The sequence below is a fragment of the Schistocerca gregaria genome, chromosome 2 (assembly GCF_023897955.1).
Source record: "Schistocerca gregaria isolate iqSchGreg1 chromosome 2, iqSchGreg1.2, whole genome shotgun sequence".
In the NCBI taxonomy this organism is placed as follows: Eukaryota; Metazoa; Arthropoda; class Insecta; order Orthoptera; family Acrididae; genus Schistocerca; species Schistocerca gregaria.
Window position 1 is genome coordinate 66,442,053 of NC_064921.1, and position 15,914 is coordinate 66,457,966.

Below are 15,914 nucleotides of genomic sequence, written 5' to 3' on the forward strand. Positions count from 1 at the left end.
ACCTACCGTCCACTTCTCTATCTATGATGGCAGTAAAATTTTCTGAACGCCCACACTTTCCACAGTACGGGTCATTTATAAATTAGGAAAGTAACTTTATAAAAATTATAAAGCAGAGTTACAGCAAGTTAAAGCGTATAACAGTAATTACTCACCAAATAATTTATGTAAAAATTTTCTGAAAGCCTAATGAAAGTATTTTTAAAACACCTGCCACGTACCACCCACTGTGAAAGCTGTAACGCCCACTGGTGGGCAGTAAGTACAAGACGGACCACCATTGCGTTAGATCATGGCTCTCTATCTTTCTTCATTTCTTCACCATCGAGCTCTTAGCCCATCTACTATCCTCTGACACGAATACGTCCCCCGTCCACCTTCATTTCATTTTCGTTGTTGTCATAGTTACGTTTGTCACTCAAGTCTATTTCCTAATCGATTTCTTAGTTTTTCTATATATTCCTACATGTTCTCGTACTTCCAACATGCATCTCTCCTTCACTCCCCAAGCGACCCTCAGTAACTGAGTGGTTTAAATTTTTTCGTCTTACAGTTGTGTCTTATGGACTTACGTCAAAGTTGGTAATAAAACATATTGGAGGCGATACCTCGAAAGCTGCATTTTGAAAGCCTAATAGTTTACGAAAGCACTCCAGACCAATTCTGATGTCTTTTTCTGTCCGTTAGGTTGTCGTTTTCTACTGTTCAAAATAAAAATCACGGCTGCTAGTTCCATGACTTGGTTATCAATTTTTACTGTTTCTTATATTCGGTCGTACTTTCATAGTTCTATATTACATGTACACACTGCAATTCACACTTACTTGTCTGTGTGAAGGTTTATACAACCACTTTTAGGATCTTTCTCGACTGTTCCACTCTTGAACAGAACGTGGGATAAATGAACTAAATTGTTCTGTACGTGCTCTGATTTCCATTATTTTATGGTGATGGTCATTTCTCCCTACGTAGGTGAGAGTCAACAAAATACTTTCACTTTAGGAGGAGAAAATCGGTGACTGAAATTTTGTGAAAAGATCTCATGCAACTTTAAACACCTTCCAGTCCAACTCACGTTCCACGTACCTATTTCGCGATTCTATTAAACCAGGTGCTCTTCTTTGATCTCCTTCGATGTCCTCCGACAAACCTGTCTATCTAGGAGCCCATTTCGTATAGCAGCACACCAGCAAAGGACGTATTAAATCAGTTCCTTTTTTTTCTCAAGGACTGTTAGTACGGGTTTTGTTGAAACAGACTAAAAAACTGGCCCAGACTAATCAGTCCCAGACATGGTAGTATTTCATACTCACTGCTAGGCTCCATAATATCGTTCGTCACTTCTAAATGGTCGACAACACTGTGCAGGTTTCTAAAGTTAGCTAATTTCCTAGCCTGAGTCACTCCTTTCGCTTTTTTTTCTATGAAGTAAGTGCTAAATTTAATAAATACACGAGATGACGAAAGTCATGGGACAGCTATACGTACACATACAAATGGCGATAGTATAGCGTACACAATGTGTAGAAGGGTAGTGCAATGGCGCAGCTGTCATCTGTACTCAGGTGATTCATGTGAAAACGTTTCCGACGTGATTATGGCCGCACCGTGGTAATTAACAGACCTCGAACGCGGGATGATAAACGGAGCAAGATGAATGGAGGATTCCATTTCAGGAATCGTTAGGGAGTACCATATTCAGAGAATCACAGTGTTAAGAGTGTGCCAAAAATTACCTCCCCACCATGGACAATGGCCGTCACTTAACGACCGAGTACAGCGGCGTTTGTGCAGAGTTGTCGGTGCTAACAGAGACGCAGCACTGCGTCAAATAACTGTAGAAATCAATTTGGGACCTACAACGAACGTATCCGTTAGAGCAGTGCGGCGAAATTTGGCGTTAATGGCCATCGTAGCAGACGAACGAGGCGAGTGTCTTTGCTAACAGCACGACATCGCCTGAAGCGCTTCTTTGGACTCGCGACCATATCTGTAGGACTCTAGGCTGGAAAACCGTGACCAGGTTAGATGAGTCCCAATTTCATTTGATAAGAAGTGATGGTAGGGTTCGAGTGTGGCGCACATCACACAAAACGAAGGAGGCATGTTTCAATAAAGCGTTGAGCAAGCTGGTGGTGGCTCCATAATAGTATGGCCTGTGTTTACGTGGAATAGACTGGATCCTCTGGTCCACCTGAACCGAACATCGACTAGAAATGGCTACTTGGAGACCGCTTGCAGCTATTCTTGGACTTCTTGCTCCAATTAATGATGGAATTTTTATGGACTCTTCTGTGTCGTATGCACGGGATAAATTGGCCTTTACTCTTGTTCTCCATCTCAGTGCTTTTGGGTGTGTAAACAAGGTTTGTCTGTGTGAAAATGAGAGTGTTAGTTGTGTGTGTCTGTTGAAAAAATGTTCTAGATACACGCTTTGTGTGATGTCGTCACTCATACGACCATACCGCCGCCTGAGAGAGCTATCCGCCGGATGCGATTCTCTCTATAAATGGAACAGAAAAACGGCTGTGCTAGCCAAAGAGTACTTATGCTCGCCGAGAGGCGCCTCCAGGCCACTTCATATGTAGCAGGAGTGTAGTGGAGTTGTGTCAGTCTACAGCTCGTAGCCGCGCTCAGTGGTCAGCCAGCGCCGATGTTAGTCAGTCTTCGTCTGCAGCTCAGTCATTGCTTCCATCAAGTCTTTGTAGCCCAATTCCAAGTTAGCATTAGTCTTCAAATTCACCGGATTCGACATTCAAGATAATGAGACATTAATTCATCACTGCAGGATTTGTGACTTGTAAATTATGTCATTCTACAGACGCTTTGTCTAGTCGCGTCTTCTATAATTGTCCACCCACTGATCATGTACTACAATAAAGTCGGCTACAACATAGTTAAATAATAAATACTGTATTATTTTGTACTCCTACTTATTAATTGAGTTTTCCTGTTGTAGTTACCAAGCAGTCTTGGCATAATAGAACCCACGTTTCCACCTCCTTGGCTACCTCACATCTGCTACTTCGTGTTGATGGATTCGGTTATGGTGGAAGATCGAGAGCCATTACTTCGTTGGAAGCCAAAAGGAGATGAACGCACAAAGAAACAAAGAAGCAACGAAGCAGCCACTGGTCGTTGCAGAATCTAGGGATGTAGCGATACTGCGAAGTAGGTGACCACCGCTAGACCTCGCCGAAGGCCGACGATAGTAATTAAATCATTGTCAAAAGTCGAGGTGGCGTTTCGTGTTTGTTCACAATGATGGTGTCAAACGATTTTTACTTGAGAGTCCACGTATGATCCAAGCAGGAGTCAGTTCGTCAAAAGACTACAGGTCATATTCCGTCTTGGTTGATGTCTTGTGGTCTTGTGGGGCCAGACTTCCTGATACACAGACTTAATGATTCGGTAAGTCTAAAACAGTGAAGGGGCTACCGTTAACTGGCATGACTGCGACTTTTTGTCGGTTTATGACCGACTTTTTCGAGCAGGTTTTGTTCATAGTATTTGCACCTATAAATTGTTTAGTAGTGGAAAGGGAGATTTTTATTGAATAATAGCATTTTGGTGAAGGAGGTGATGATTAATCGTTTACGTCTAACGTGGAAGGAACAGGAGTACCTAAGTCTTCATTTTGACCAGAAATTATCCCAATTTTATCCGCGTTCTCCTGTTAGCTGTCTGGAGGCTGTCCCAGAGGTGACTGGCTTGTTGCGCACATTTTGTGGAAAACTGTGTGATTTTGTGCTGCCTCTAGCGAGGTATTGAGCGTGTGCTGCGAGATGTTAAGGCGCTAGCAGATTACGACCGCAATTACTTGGCTTGTTAGTACTGACTTTACCCACAATAATTTGAGTTGATCCTGCTCTTGACCGTTGCTTAAAGAAAATCTCAGGAAAGGGGAACCATCGAGAGACGCAGCAAAACTGACACGAATCGCCAGCGCCTGAAGAGGCATAACTTTGTTGAATTGTATGATTTCCAGGGACCAAAGAGGAAGGGGCACGTAGAATTTTTGTTTCTTTCTGTTTGTATTTTATTACGGCCTTGCTGCAGTGGGTACACCGCTTCCCGTGAGATCACCGAAGTTAAACGCTGTCTTGGCTGGATGACCATCCAGGCCGACATGCGCTATTGCCATTTTTCTGGGTGCACTCAGCCTCGTGGTGCCAATTGAGGAGGTACTCGACCGAATAGAACACCATCATACCGACGGGGAGAGCGGTGTGCTGACCCCACGCCCCTCCTATCCGCATCCTCCACTGAGGATGACACGGCGGTCGGATGGTCCCGGTAGGCAACTCGTGGGCTGAAGACGGAGTGCTTTTGTATTTTATTATCGTTCTTAGGAGGAAGAAGTTGTTTTTGTTGCTGCCACTGGCACACAAACTACGTTTCACTGCATTGACATATCTAAAGTTCAAATAAAGAAAGCTACATGCGTCGCAGAATAGTAAACTAAAATACAGAATTTGTGTTAATTGTTAGATTCAGTAGGTAGCAACATTTCTGCTCTCTGATCAAAATATTTTGATGCAACGTACTAAGTACACTTAATTTTACTAAGAGTAAAAAGATAATCACATATTTCACTTTTGCCTGGAAAAGCTTAAGTTACGATTTTTGATAAGTTAGTTTCGTTAAAGGTTGAGAAAACTTATAAGGAAAGTAACTGACTAGAGCTGGTTAATGCCAAGTGAAGAGTAATTACACGTTTGGTTGGTGAAAAATTAGTTGTGTATAGAGGCAGCATAGCTCAATATTTCTGTAGTGGACTTCCAACGACTTATTGAGTCCATGCCATGTGTCGAGTTGCTACACTACACCGGACAAAAGGAGATATCCCACGATTTTTGTCACCTCAGTGGACATTGTACATTTCAAAAAGTATGCTGGTGGGTCAGTGGGTTATGTATCTGAACAATTTCTTGCGAGAAAGAATAATCACAAATGTTGTTCTAGTTTCACGGAATTATCCTCAGACATCCAGAGTGCTTATCTGGATTTATATTTATGTCGGTACACATATGGAGGTCCTTTACCTCGATTACTGTACGCACGCTTCTAGAGAAAATCTCCATTAAGGCCGAGTGGACTCAAATCCTTCTTAAGTATAGAAGTATACGGGAACAGCAGACTTTTTCTTATGAGAATCTTGATTTACATTGGCGGAAAAAAATCGCAACACTAAGAACGACCTGTGGGACATATACTAAAGTTGGTAGACGCGTTCCTACATCTGGAAACTGATGTCTTTTCAAATTTCGCGCCAGTCGCATTAGAGCGGTGTTACTAGCGCCTAGCGTCACTGTGAGGGTGTGAATCAAGTTTGCCTTAAATACACGTTATAATGGTCGTGAGCTTTAGTTACCCCGGAGATTGGACGTGGTGAGTCCATGTTAGACAGGAATGCCTTTACAGCGACATTGACGCCATTACCAACACCTCACCGATTTTGAACGACATCGCGCAACAGGGCTACGAGAATTATGATGTTGTTTCTACGATATTGCAGAAAGACTTGGCAGAAATGTATACTCTGTACAAGAATGCTGACAGCGGTTGTCAGGAGAGTGTACGGTTGCAAGAAGACCGGGCACCGGAAGGCCACGTGCCACTACCGAGAGGGAAGACCGTCGTGTTCGACGTGTCGCTCTGACGCACCGTGCTGCATCTGAAACAGCAATTGGGGCGGCATTTGGCACCACAGTGACATAAATAACTGTTGAAAATCGGTCACTCCAAGGGCAGTTATTAGCCAGACGCCTTTTAGCGTGCGTTCCACTGACCTTCTGACCGTATACACCATGTGATAAAAAGTATCTCGACACTTGGCTGAAAATGACTTACAAGTTCGTGGCGGCCTCCATCGATAATGCTGGAATTCAATATGGTGTTGGCCCACCCTTAGCCTTGATGGCAGCTTCCACACTCGTAGGCAGTTAGGTGCTGGAAGGTTTCTTGGGGAATGGCAGCCCTTTCTTCACGGAGCGTGGCGCTGAGAAGAGGTACCTATGTCGATCAGTGAGGCCTGGCACAAACTCGGCGTTCCAAAACCTCCCAAAGGTGCTGTATACGATTAAGGTCAGGATTCTGAGCAGGCCAGTCCATTACAGGAATATTATTGTCGTGTAACCACTCAGCCATGGGCTGTGCATCGCCGGCCAGAGTGGCCGAGCGGTTCTAGGCGCTACAGTCTGGAATCGCGCTGCTCCTACGGTCACAGTTTCGAATCCTGCCTCGGGTATGGATGTTTGTGATGTCCTTAGGTTAGTAAGGTTTAAGTAGTTCTAAGTTCTAGGGGACTGATGACGTTAGAAGTTAAGTCCCATAGTGCTCAGAGCAAGCCAGTCGTGCATTATGCACAGGTGTTCGATCCTGTTGAAAGGTGCAATCACAATCCCCGAATTGTTCTTCAACAGTGGGAAGCAAGAATGTGCTTGAAACATCAATGTGGGCCTGTGGTGTGATAGTGCCAGGCAAAACAACTAGTGCCACGCAAAACAACAGGGGGTGCAAGCCCCCTCCAAGACAAACACGACCACACCATAACATCACCGCCTTCCATTTTTACTGTTGGGACTACACACGCTGTCAGATGACGTTCACCGGGCATTCACCATACCCACACCCTGCCATCGAATCACCAGATTCGTCACTCCACCAACATTTAACACTGTTCAATCATCCAATTTTTACGCTCCTTGAGCCAAGCGAGGCGTCGTGATGTATGGCTTATGAGCAGCCGCTCGACCATGAAATCCAAGTTTTCGCACCTCCCCTCCATTTGCAATGGATCTGATACAGTTTGGAATTCCTGCGTGATCGTCTGTATAGATGTCTGCCTTTTACACAGTAAGACCCCGTTCAAATGTCGGCGGTCTCTGTCAGTCATCAGACGAGGTCGGCCTGTACGCTTTTGTGCAGTACGTGTACCTTCACGTCTCCTCTTCACTATCACATCAGAAACAGTGGACCTAGGATGTCTAATGACTGCTGAGATCGCTGATATGGAGCACCTGGCAGTAGGTGGCAGCAGAATACACCTAATATGAAAAACGTATGTTTTTGGGTGTGTCCGGATACTTTTGATCACATAGTGCACCACCACGTTTTGCGGTTACAGTGGTCTCAAACGAAGGCTCATTCGAGCTCAGAATGAAGTCTGTTGTGTTTTACGATGACATTTGTTTCTGCATCGGTGCCAGTGATGGGCGTGTGTTTGTCAGAAAGCCAGTTAAAGGCCTGCAACCAACCTGTCTGCAGTCTAGACACACTGGAATTATACATGGAGCTATGGTCTGGAGTGCGATTTCGTATGACAGCAGGAGCACTCACGTGATCGTCCCACGCACCCTGACAGCGGAATTGTACGTCACTCTGTTGGTTTCACGTGTTGTGCTGTCACTCATGAGCACCATTCACCTGGTTTGAATGGATCTAAGCAGTATGGGACTTAACATCTGAGGTCATCAGTCCCCTAGACTTAGAATTACTTAAACCTAACTAACCTAAAGACATCATACACATCCAGGCCCGAGGCAGGATGCGAGCGTAGCAGCAGCGCGGTTCCAGACCGAAGCGCCAAGAGACGCTTGGCCACAGCGGCCGGCAAACAGCATTCCAGGGGGTGCTTTTCAACACGATAATGCTAGCCCACATATCGCTGTTGTAACCCAACATGCTCTACAAAGAGTCGCCTTGTTGTCTTGGCCTGCTCAAGCATGAGATGTGTCTCCAATCCAACACATATGGGACATCATCGGATGACAACTGTAGCGTCATCCACAACCAGCATTAACCGTCCCCGTGTTGGCCGAACAAGTACAGCAGGCATGGAACTCCATCCCACAAACTGTACAACACAATGCACGGATGTTTGCATGGTTACTTTCAGCATTCTGGCGGTTAAAGAACCTTCTTCTCATATTTACAGTGGCTTATCTCGCGCTTACATAAAACTAATCTTCTGTGTTAATCACTTAAATACGTTACCTAGACGAATATATCCCCGAAAGTTTAATACTAATATTAATTAGTGTTTGGTGTTGCGATTTTTTTCCGTAAGTGTATAGTTTCCTCGATTTCGCCAAATCGCCTCCGGCGAATGCCAGTATGGTTCCTTTACCAAAATGCGGGCCGATTTCATTCCTCATTGCTGTACGAATGCAGCTAAACTTCCGTGCCAAAGGACATCAACCAGACTTAAAACATGTAACTCCTTCCATTCATACGATTTGTTTTGTTAATAGTTAAAACGCAGATCTGTAATTGTGTGAAGTGAGCTCTTCTTTAGTCCGATGGAGAACAATACCACCGCAGAAATGTATAGGGCGTTCCATTCATCTTGATCATCTCAATAACTTTTTGTTCCAGAAGCAAAATAAAAATGTGTTAGTAAAATGTTGTTTAACTGCCACGAGAATATTAAACAGGATGATTAAATTTCTTGTATCTTTGTTCGTGTGCGCCTCCGTAGCGTAGCAGTAGCGTTACCTCCTACCACAAAGGGGGGTGGGTTCGATTTCCGGCACGGGACTGGGTATTGTGTGTCTGTCATCATTTTCATCATCGTCACCTAAAAAAGGAATTGCAATACGGCGGCCGAACTCCTCTGAGTGGGACCTCCCGGCCAACAATGCCATGCGATCATTTCATTTCATATTACTTCGTTAGTTTTCTGCAACTTATATACAGAAGACTAGCACTTCTATCTTCTCTTCGTTGCTGTAATATGTACTCACACAAATCTTCAATTGAAGACGGTTGACTAAATGACTGGTAAGCATATTCTTGGATTTCTACTTGCTTACTGTGTTTCGGTATATTTCAACAAGATTTCGTACAAGTATGACGTTGTTGTGCCAGGAGAGCATTACCATGGAAACAAGGCAGACAAGCACGAAAGTTTGTGTGGATGGGAAAGGGAAAACTGTGACGTGTATCCGTGACTCTGGAAGACGTGGCATACTGGCCTTCAAACTTGATGCATGTATGCCACTCACTACGGAGAAACATGTTCTTAGGATGAGGCATTCCTAGCACCCTTGGGAGTTTGATGGGATTGTGAATGGAGGTACGTGTAAACAAATCGATAATGACTTATATTAACGCCGAATCCATAGTTTTATAAGTTGTTGGACTCTTTGATGACAGTTCTTGTAGCACTGAAACAAAATAGTCGGAAGTCGCATTGGAAAGAAGTTACATAAAAGAAGACTCTGGAACAGTAGGAGTAATTTCGAATGAACTTAATTCACATAGTCGTTTATCCAGAGAGGTGGAGCAGTGGTTAACACAATTTGATTTGCATTTGGGAGAATGACGGTTCAAGTCGCTGTCTGCCCCTTAAAATTTATGTTTCCCTTTACTTCCGTAAATAGCGTAGACCAGATGACGAGATTGTTCCTCCAAAAATGGCACTTCCGATTTTCTACCCCATCCTTCCATAAACCCAACTTGTACCCCGACTTCAATGCCTCGTTGTCAATAGGACATTAAATTCTAATCAACCTTCTGTCTTCCTTATGATTTACTGTTGTTGTTGTGAAATTCAATCCTTAGACTGGTTTTACGCAGCTATAGACGCCAGTCTATCCTGTGCGGTCCTCTTCATATTCGAATAACTACTGCAGCCTATATCCTTTTAAACCTGCTTACCGTTCTCTTTCCTTAGTTTCCCTCTCCAGCTTTTATCCCCCTCACTTCCCTTCGTTACTAAGTTGACGATTCTTTGATGCCTCAGGATGTGTCCTATCAAACGGTCTCTTCTTTCAGTCGAGAGGTGCCATAATTTTTCCCCTTGTTTTGATTCAGTATCTCCTATTTGTTATTCAGTATACCCATCTAAACTTCAACTTACTTCTGCAGCACGACATTTCAGTGCTGTACCATGTCTTCCCTTCTCATCCGATCCGCTTAACTTTCAAAATTCATTCGCGTAAAAACTAAGCTCTAGACAAATACTTTCAGGAAAGTCTCCCTAAGACTCAAATTTTTATTAAAACAAAACTCCGCCCAAACACGTCTCAGAAGGCCTAACGGTACCAACCGGCCGCCACGTCGTCCTCAGATGATGGGCGTCACTGGGTGCAGAAATGGAGAGGCACACCGCTCTCTGGGCCGTTGTCAGTTTTCACGACCGGAGCTGCTACTTATCCACCAAGTAGTTCCTCAATTTGCCTCAAAAGAGATGAGTGCACCTCTCACCGTCAGTGCTCGGCAGACACTGTAGGTCACCAGTGCAAGTGCAAGCCGACCTGAAAGCGCTTAACTTCAGCGGTCTGAAGGAACCTGTGCTAACACTGCCCCAAGGCCATTGGAAAAATTATTACTGGGTGTTAACAAATTCATCTTTTTCAGAAATGCTTTTCTTGCTGTAGCCGTTTACTTTTTATGTCCTCTTTAGTTCTGCCTAGTAGAAGAACTCATGAACTACTTTTATGTTTCTTTTCCTAATGTAATCCTCTCAGCATTGCTTGTTCTAATTCGACTGCATTGCATTACCCCTGTCTTCTGTTCTTTTTCTTTCTCCCAGTACTTTAATCCCCCTTCTAAATTCCTCCTTGGCTACTTCGATTGCTCAACGTACAGACTGAATAGTTACTTTTACTGATTGCTCAACGCACAGACTGAATATCATCGTGGATAGGTTACAGTCATGCCTCACTCCTTTCTGAGCGGCTGCTTCCCTTTAATGTCGTCCGTCTCTTGTAACTCCTGTCTGGTTCCTGTACTAGATGTACATAACCTTTCGCTCCCTGCCAGTTTCAGTGTCTCAAAGACTGTATTGCAGTCTACAACGTCCAAAGCTCTCTCTAAATTTTTCTTCAACATATCTTTTAAGATAAGTCACGTATTCGTACATCTCTCATTTCGTATGTCAGCGAAATTTGGTATGTATTGTAATGCCTTAATGCCGAACGTATTTATAGCGCAAAAAAATGTCCGAGGTTTAGCCACCAGGTGCAAATCTTGCGCTGTGAATGGCAAGAAAGATGTATAGATACGTTTCCATATGTAAAGGATTAGGAACAGAACGTGGGCAGAAGAGGTCAAACAAGTGAGAAAGACATAATCTTAATTTAATTATGAACCGCCGTTTACACAGTTTGTTCATTACGAGTACCAGAAACATCGACGAGATGCGGTACAGCGCCAGATTAGCTCCTGCTGGTCAAAACTGAAACTAACTGTTTCCAGCATTAAACGGTTGCCCATTAATGCATTAGCACATCTGCCAATTTTCGCTGCCGTACCATATTACATCCCAAAATTGGATCGCCATGAGTATCTGCACATTAATTATAGCCACCCGGTATTAGTAACAATTGCACAGCGCTCTGGGTTGCTAGGTTGATTGCTGACGCTCCGGCTGATATTTCAATGATGGAAGCGTGAGCAGGAAAGGACAGGAAGTAACATGGGAAAATGAAGCAAAAGAACAGGCATTAGTCTTCAATCCATAATTCTCGAGGTCCGCTGGCTAACTAATGACAGTCTGGATGACAGTTAACTCAGAGGGTAGGGAGTGCAGAAGAATGGTGTCACGAGAAGTGTAAATATGGAATGCGTAGATCAATTTATTGCTGCAACTGGAGGGGAACTGAAATATTGTCTGAAATCAAGTTTTGTGTAAAATGTTACAATGAATTTTTAAAGGATTTTACTTTCAAATTTGTGTACTGTATTTACAAATACGTAAATTGTACATACTTCGGATAGATAAGTAAATGGACAATGCTGAGTAAACGCTTAGTTTGTACACATATAATCAACTTAGTAACCATAAAAAACAGAGAGTACGCAGGGTGTAAAGTGGAATAATATTTTATTTTTTCATCACTGCACAAGACATCTGGAACACATTTTTAAGTAATAAAAAATTAACAATATTTCAACAGGAAACAGGTTCGGTTATTAATAATGAAATAGGTATCTCGCTGCAATATTTTGAAGCAGTTACGTACAATATTTACAAGCAAAACTCTCTATATCACATTTTACTTTCATGGTGAAGAACATGGAGAGAGAAAGAGTATTCAGAATATTTCTGTTAACACCTTTGCAATCGATATCCTTCAATATAAAGCAATCCTGCTTATTATCATGGAAAAAATAAGTGTACTTTGAAAATGCCGGTTTTCATGCTGTTCTCACGTGGACATGTCAGGGAGTACGTACATCTTAAAGCTTTTTTGTGGACGGGTGTTTTCTTCTGTAATGAGCTGCAATGTTTAATAAAAAACTATAATGTTGATATCACTATGTTTTTTCCATAATAAAATATTTATCCGTAACAGATAATTTTTTAAATTAAATCTTCCTGTCGTTGCTACGACTTTACCTCGTAAGAAGTTTATATACTGACATTCTGTTGATTACAGAAATTTCTGTGACATCGGACAACAAATAAATGTGCTCATACGATGCGATTCGATGGCAGGCTCGATGTCAGTTCCGTGAAAAATTACCAAGTACGGCTATTTTAAAGATTTTTGACTAATAGTAGAAATATTGCGGCACAGTGTTTCATATATGAAAACCGACAGTTCTTTTTAAAAGTGCGGTTTCTAATCTATTTCACTCACAATTAAATACACATCCACATCAGAGTAAATGTTTTATAATGAAGAAACTCAAGACATCGTCTTTCAGTGGCACGTATTACAGTTACGGACACAATACCGTAAAACACAAAGTCCCTAGACATTTTATAGTACGTATTTAATGAGTGAAATCTGAATCTCCAATATTCAACGACTTTTGTGAGTGGTGCTTAGTGGAGCAGATATTTATTTCAGTTCTGTAGCTTGCACTTTTATAAGACTTTTGTTGTATAAGTACATCATTACCGGCTCACTAGGATCAGTCGTGTTACGCACTGCATGTTTAACGCCACATTAACGTCAATTTTTGCCCATTATGTGACGAAATCAGTAGTTTTTGTTTCGGAAATAACAATTTCAGCGATGTCACTTCATTTATAGAAATATAGTACATCTTGTGAACCTTAATGACCTATGAAAGCTGTCAGAAGCCCCTTCTTGATTCAGATGTAACAACGAATAATTGAAGACTAATAATGAGGCTTCAAGTTTTAGTCTTTACTGATTCACTCCACCTTCCCCCTACCTCGATTTGACATCAGCCTCCAACCAGCGACTGCGAACAATTTCTTTGCCTTTCGCAAAAATATTCACGTTCTCGTGCATGTGTTATTGACAATTAGTCTTGCACGGAGTGTACTGAGCATATCTTTGCTGTAATACCATTCAAGTTTGATGCCACATACCGGGTTTATGTCCGTGTTCAGGGTTCTACAGCTTGCAGGACTAACATGTAATGCGTAATGATCGCCAAACCTCTGAAATCATCATTACAGAAATAAATATTACATCTCGAGCGAGGTGTAGACCTATGGGAGCAGAGCCCAGTTATAATACTGCGTAATCACTGTTGTATTTACTTTCGAAAAGTCAAAGGAACGAACTTGGTGCCAGCCACGTTACTCATAATTATGCAGTCCTACACGTATGCCAATGGTAAACACTTTTCTTCGATGTCTAAGTCTGGAGTGTGCACAGAAGACAATGTTATCCCAAGAGCTAATACGAATATTTTTAGTCCTTCAACGACACTGAGACGATCATTGAACGGGGATTCTCCGTCTACCAGCGTTCAGCAGGTGAGGTCTCCATTTTTCGTAGTATCCTGAGGCATTGCTCCTTCTTCCAGCGTGACTGAATCTTCCGCTTAACGAGGATTCCTGATGTTCCAGTGTGCAGCTGCCAATGATGTCCTTCCGCAATGTATGCAAATGTAGCTATGTGCTTATGTAGTTCATATAAACCGAGCTTAGGTGGAGTCGAGTGTTTCTTAGATTACGATTATCCGCCTGTTGGTTCACAACAACGCATTTTTGAAAAGTATCTGGACACACAATTAAGCTTTCAGCTACAATGAAAGAATGTTGGGCTGACGCTCAGCCGATAACGTTTTTCGTTCTTGCGCAGCATTTTGAGATACAGTCAGCACATTCGGTAATATTGAAGCTGGATGGGGAGTCCTTGTGGGCTGACGATCACCTGATGAGGTCTCCGTTTTCTCCCAGCATCTCACGACGTCAGGATGATCGGCAGCACTGAGCCACTGGCTGGATGGGGACTCTCCGTGGGCAGGCACTCGGATGGTGTCTCCCTTCTCCTCCAGCATCTGGAGACACATGCAGTACGTATAACAACACTGAAGTATTCGCTGGATGGGGATTCCCTGTGGAATGGCCCTCAGCTAATGAGATCTCCCATTCTTTCCCAGCATGTAGACACACTAAGGGCGACTGGCAGCAGCGAAACACTCCCTGGATGGCGATCTCTAGTGGGCTGGTCAGGTCTCCATTTTTTCGCAACATCTTCAGACACAACTAGCACGTTCGGCAACTCTGAAACACTCTCTGGGTGGGGATTCCCCGACGAATGGCGCTCAGCTGATGAGGTCTCCGTTCTTGCGAAGCATCTCCAGCCGCAGCTCGTGCTCGCGCGCCTTGAGGCGCAGCGCCGCGATGCTGGAGCTGCGACGGTCGATCTCGGGGGCGGCAGCTGCCGCCGCTGCGGCCGCCGCCGCCGCTGCCGCCGCCACCGCCGCCCCCGGGCTGGTAGGCGGGCCCTGAGGGTGCGGCGGGGGAGGCACGATGGCAGCGGCCAGGAGCGCCGTCGCCGTGGCCGCCTGCTCCTGCTGCTGCGGGGGCAGAGGCGGCGCCGGGTTAGGCACCGCCTGCTGGTACTCGTCTTTGGGACTGTGCCGCTGCTGCTGCTGCTGCTGCTGCTGCTGATGCTGCGCAGCCGAGATGTTTGCCAGCAGCGTCTGCAACAGCATCGAGAATACGCCTATCAAAATACCGTAACGATCTAATCAGATGAATACACAGTTTCAGATGATCTACCATTGAAAAGGATGTGCAACTGCGGTTTATCATAAACTTCTAAAAATAAGGAATACCAACAGCAGTACTTACTGCAAAATATATTAATTTCGCCATCCGTTTCGACACTAACTTAGTGTCATCTTTAGGTCCCTGTCGAAACTGGCGGTATCTAACCCTCGGTGCATTATGACAGGTACCATGTGTAATCACTGACCTCACGGACTGTTCACGCAATCGCTGGAGTACATACATCTTGTCAATAGAAATCCACGAGAACAGCGAATATAGTACGTGTCATAATGCACCGGTGGGTAGATATCCTCATTCAGTTTCCACAGGGACTCATGACGACACTAATGTAGTGTCGAAACTGGTCGCGATATTAATATATTTTATAAAAAAAGGCTATAAATTCCTTATTTCTACAAGATAATTATAGAGAAGACTCGAGCTAATTTTTGGTTCAAATGGCTCTGAGCACTATGTGGCTTAACTTCTGAGGTCATCAGTACCCTAGAACTTCGAACTACTTAAACCTAACTAACCTAAGGACATCACACACATCCATGCCCGAGGAAGGATTCGAACCTGCGACACCGTAGCCGTCGCGCGGTTCCAGACTGTAGCGCCTAAAACCTCTCGGCCACTCCGGCCGGCAGCTAATTTTTCTCGATAGATTGAAATAACTGTCGCGTCACTCTAAGAAATACTCGATAAATCGAAGAATCGTGCTTTTGTTTATACATTCGATAAATCGAAGCGATTGTCGCAACAGACTACCTGCGAACGGTGTATAATCCGACAACAGCGACCACGAAATACTGGGTAATTCGATTTCTTTACACCTATTGAGATTATTATTTGGTCATTGAACGCTTTGCAACATTCCTTTGATTCTCGACAATGCGTAAATTACTACAGTACATAAATCAGCCGTAAAAGTAAAGTTGAAGCAGTACACGTGTTTGATTTTCGCAGAAAGGAAGCA

The 15,914-nt window shown here is 43.7% G+C and overlaps 1 protein-coding gene across 1 annotated transcript in view; it reads right to left on the reverse strand.

Annotated features, from left to right (window-relative positions):
* Positions 1-11,816: 11,816 nt before the first annotated feature.
* The window catches only part of LOC126336331 (homeobox protein aristaless-like), an 814,245-nt gene continuing 810,147 nt past the window's right edge, over positions 11,817-15,914 (reverse strand). The window contains exon 6 of the mRNA XM_049999894.1: positions 11,817-14,865. Coding sequence (XP_049855851.1) covers positions 14,485-14,865 — 381 coding nt within the window. The 3' untranslated portion in view covers positions 11,817-14,484. The remainder of the gene's footprint in view (positions 14,866-15,914) is intronic.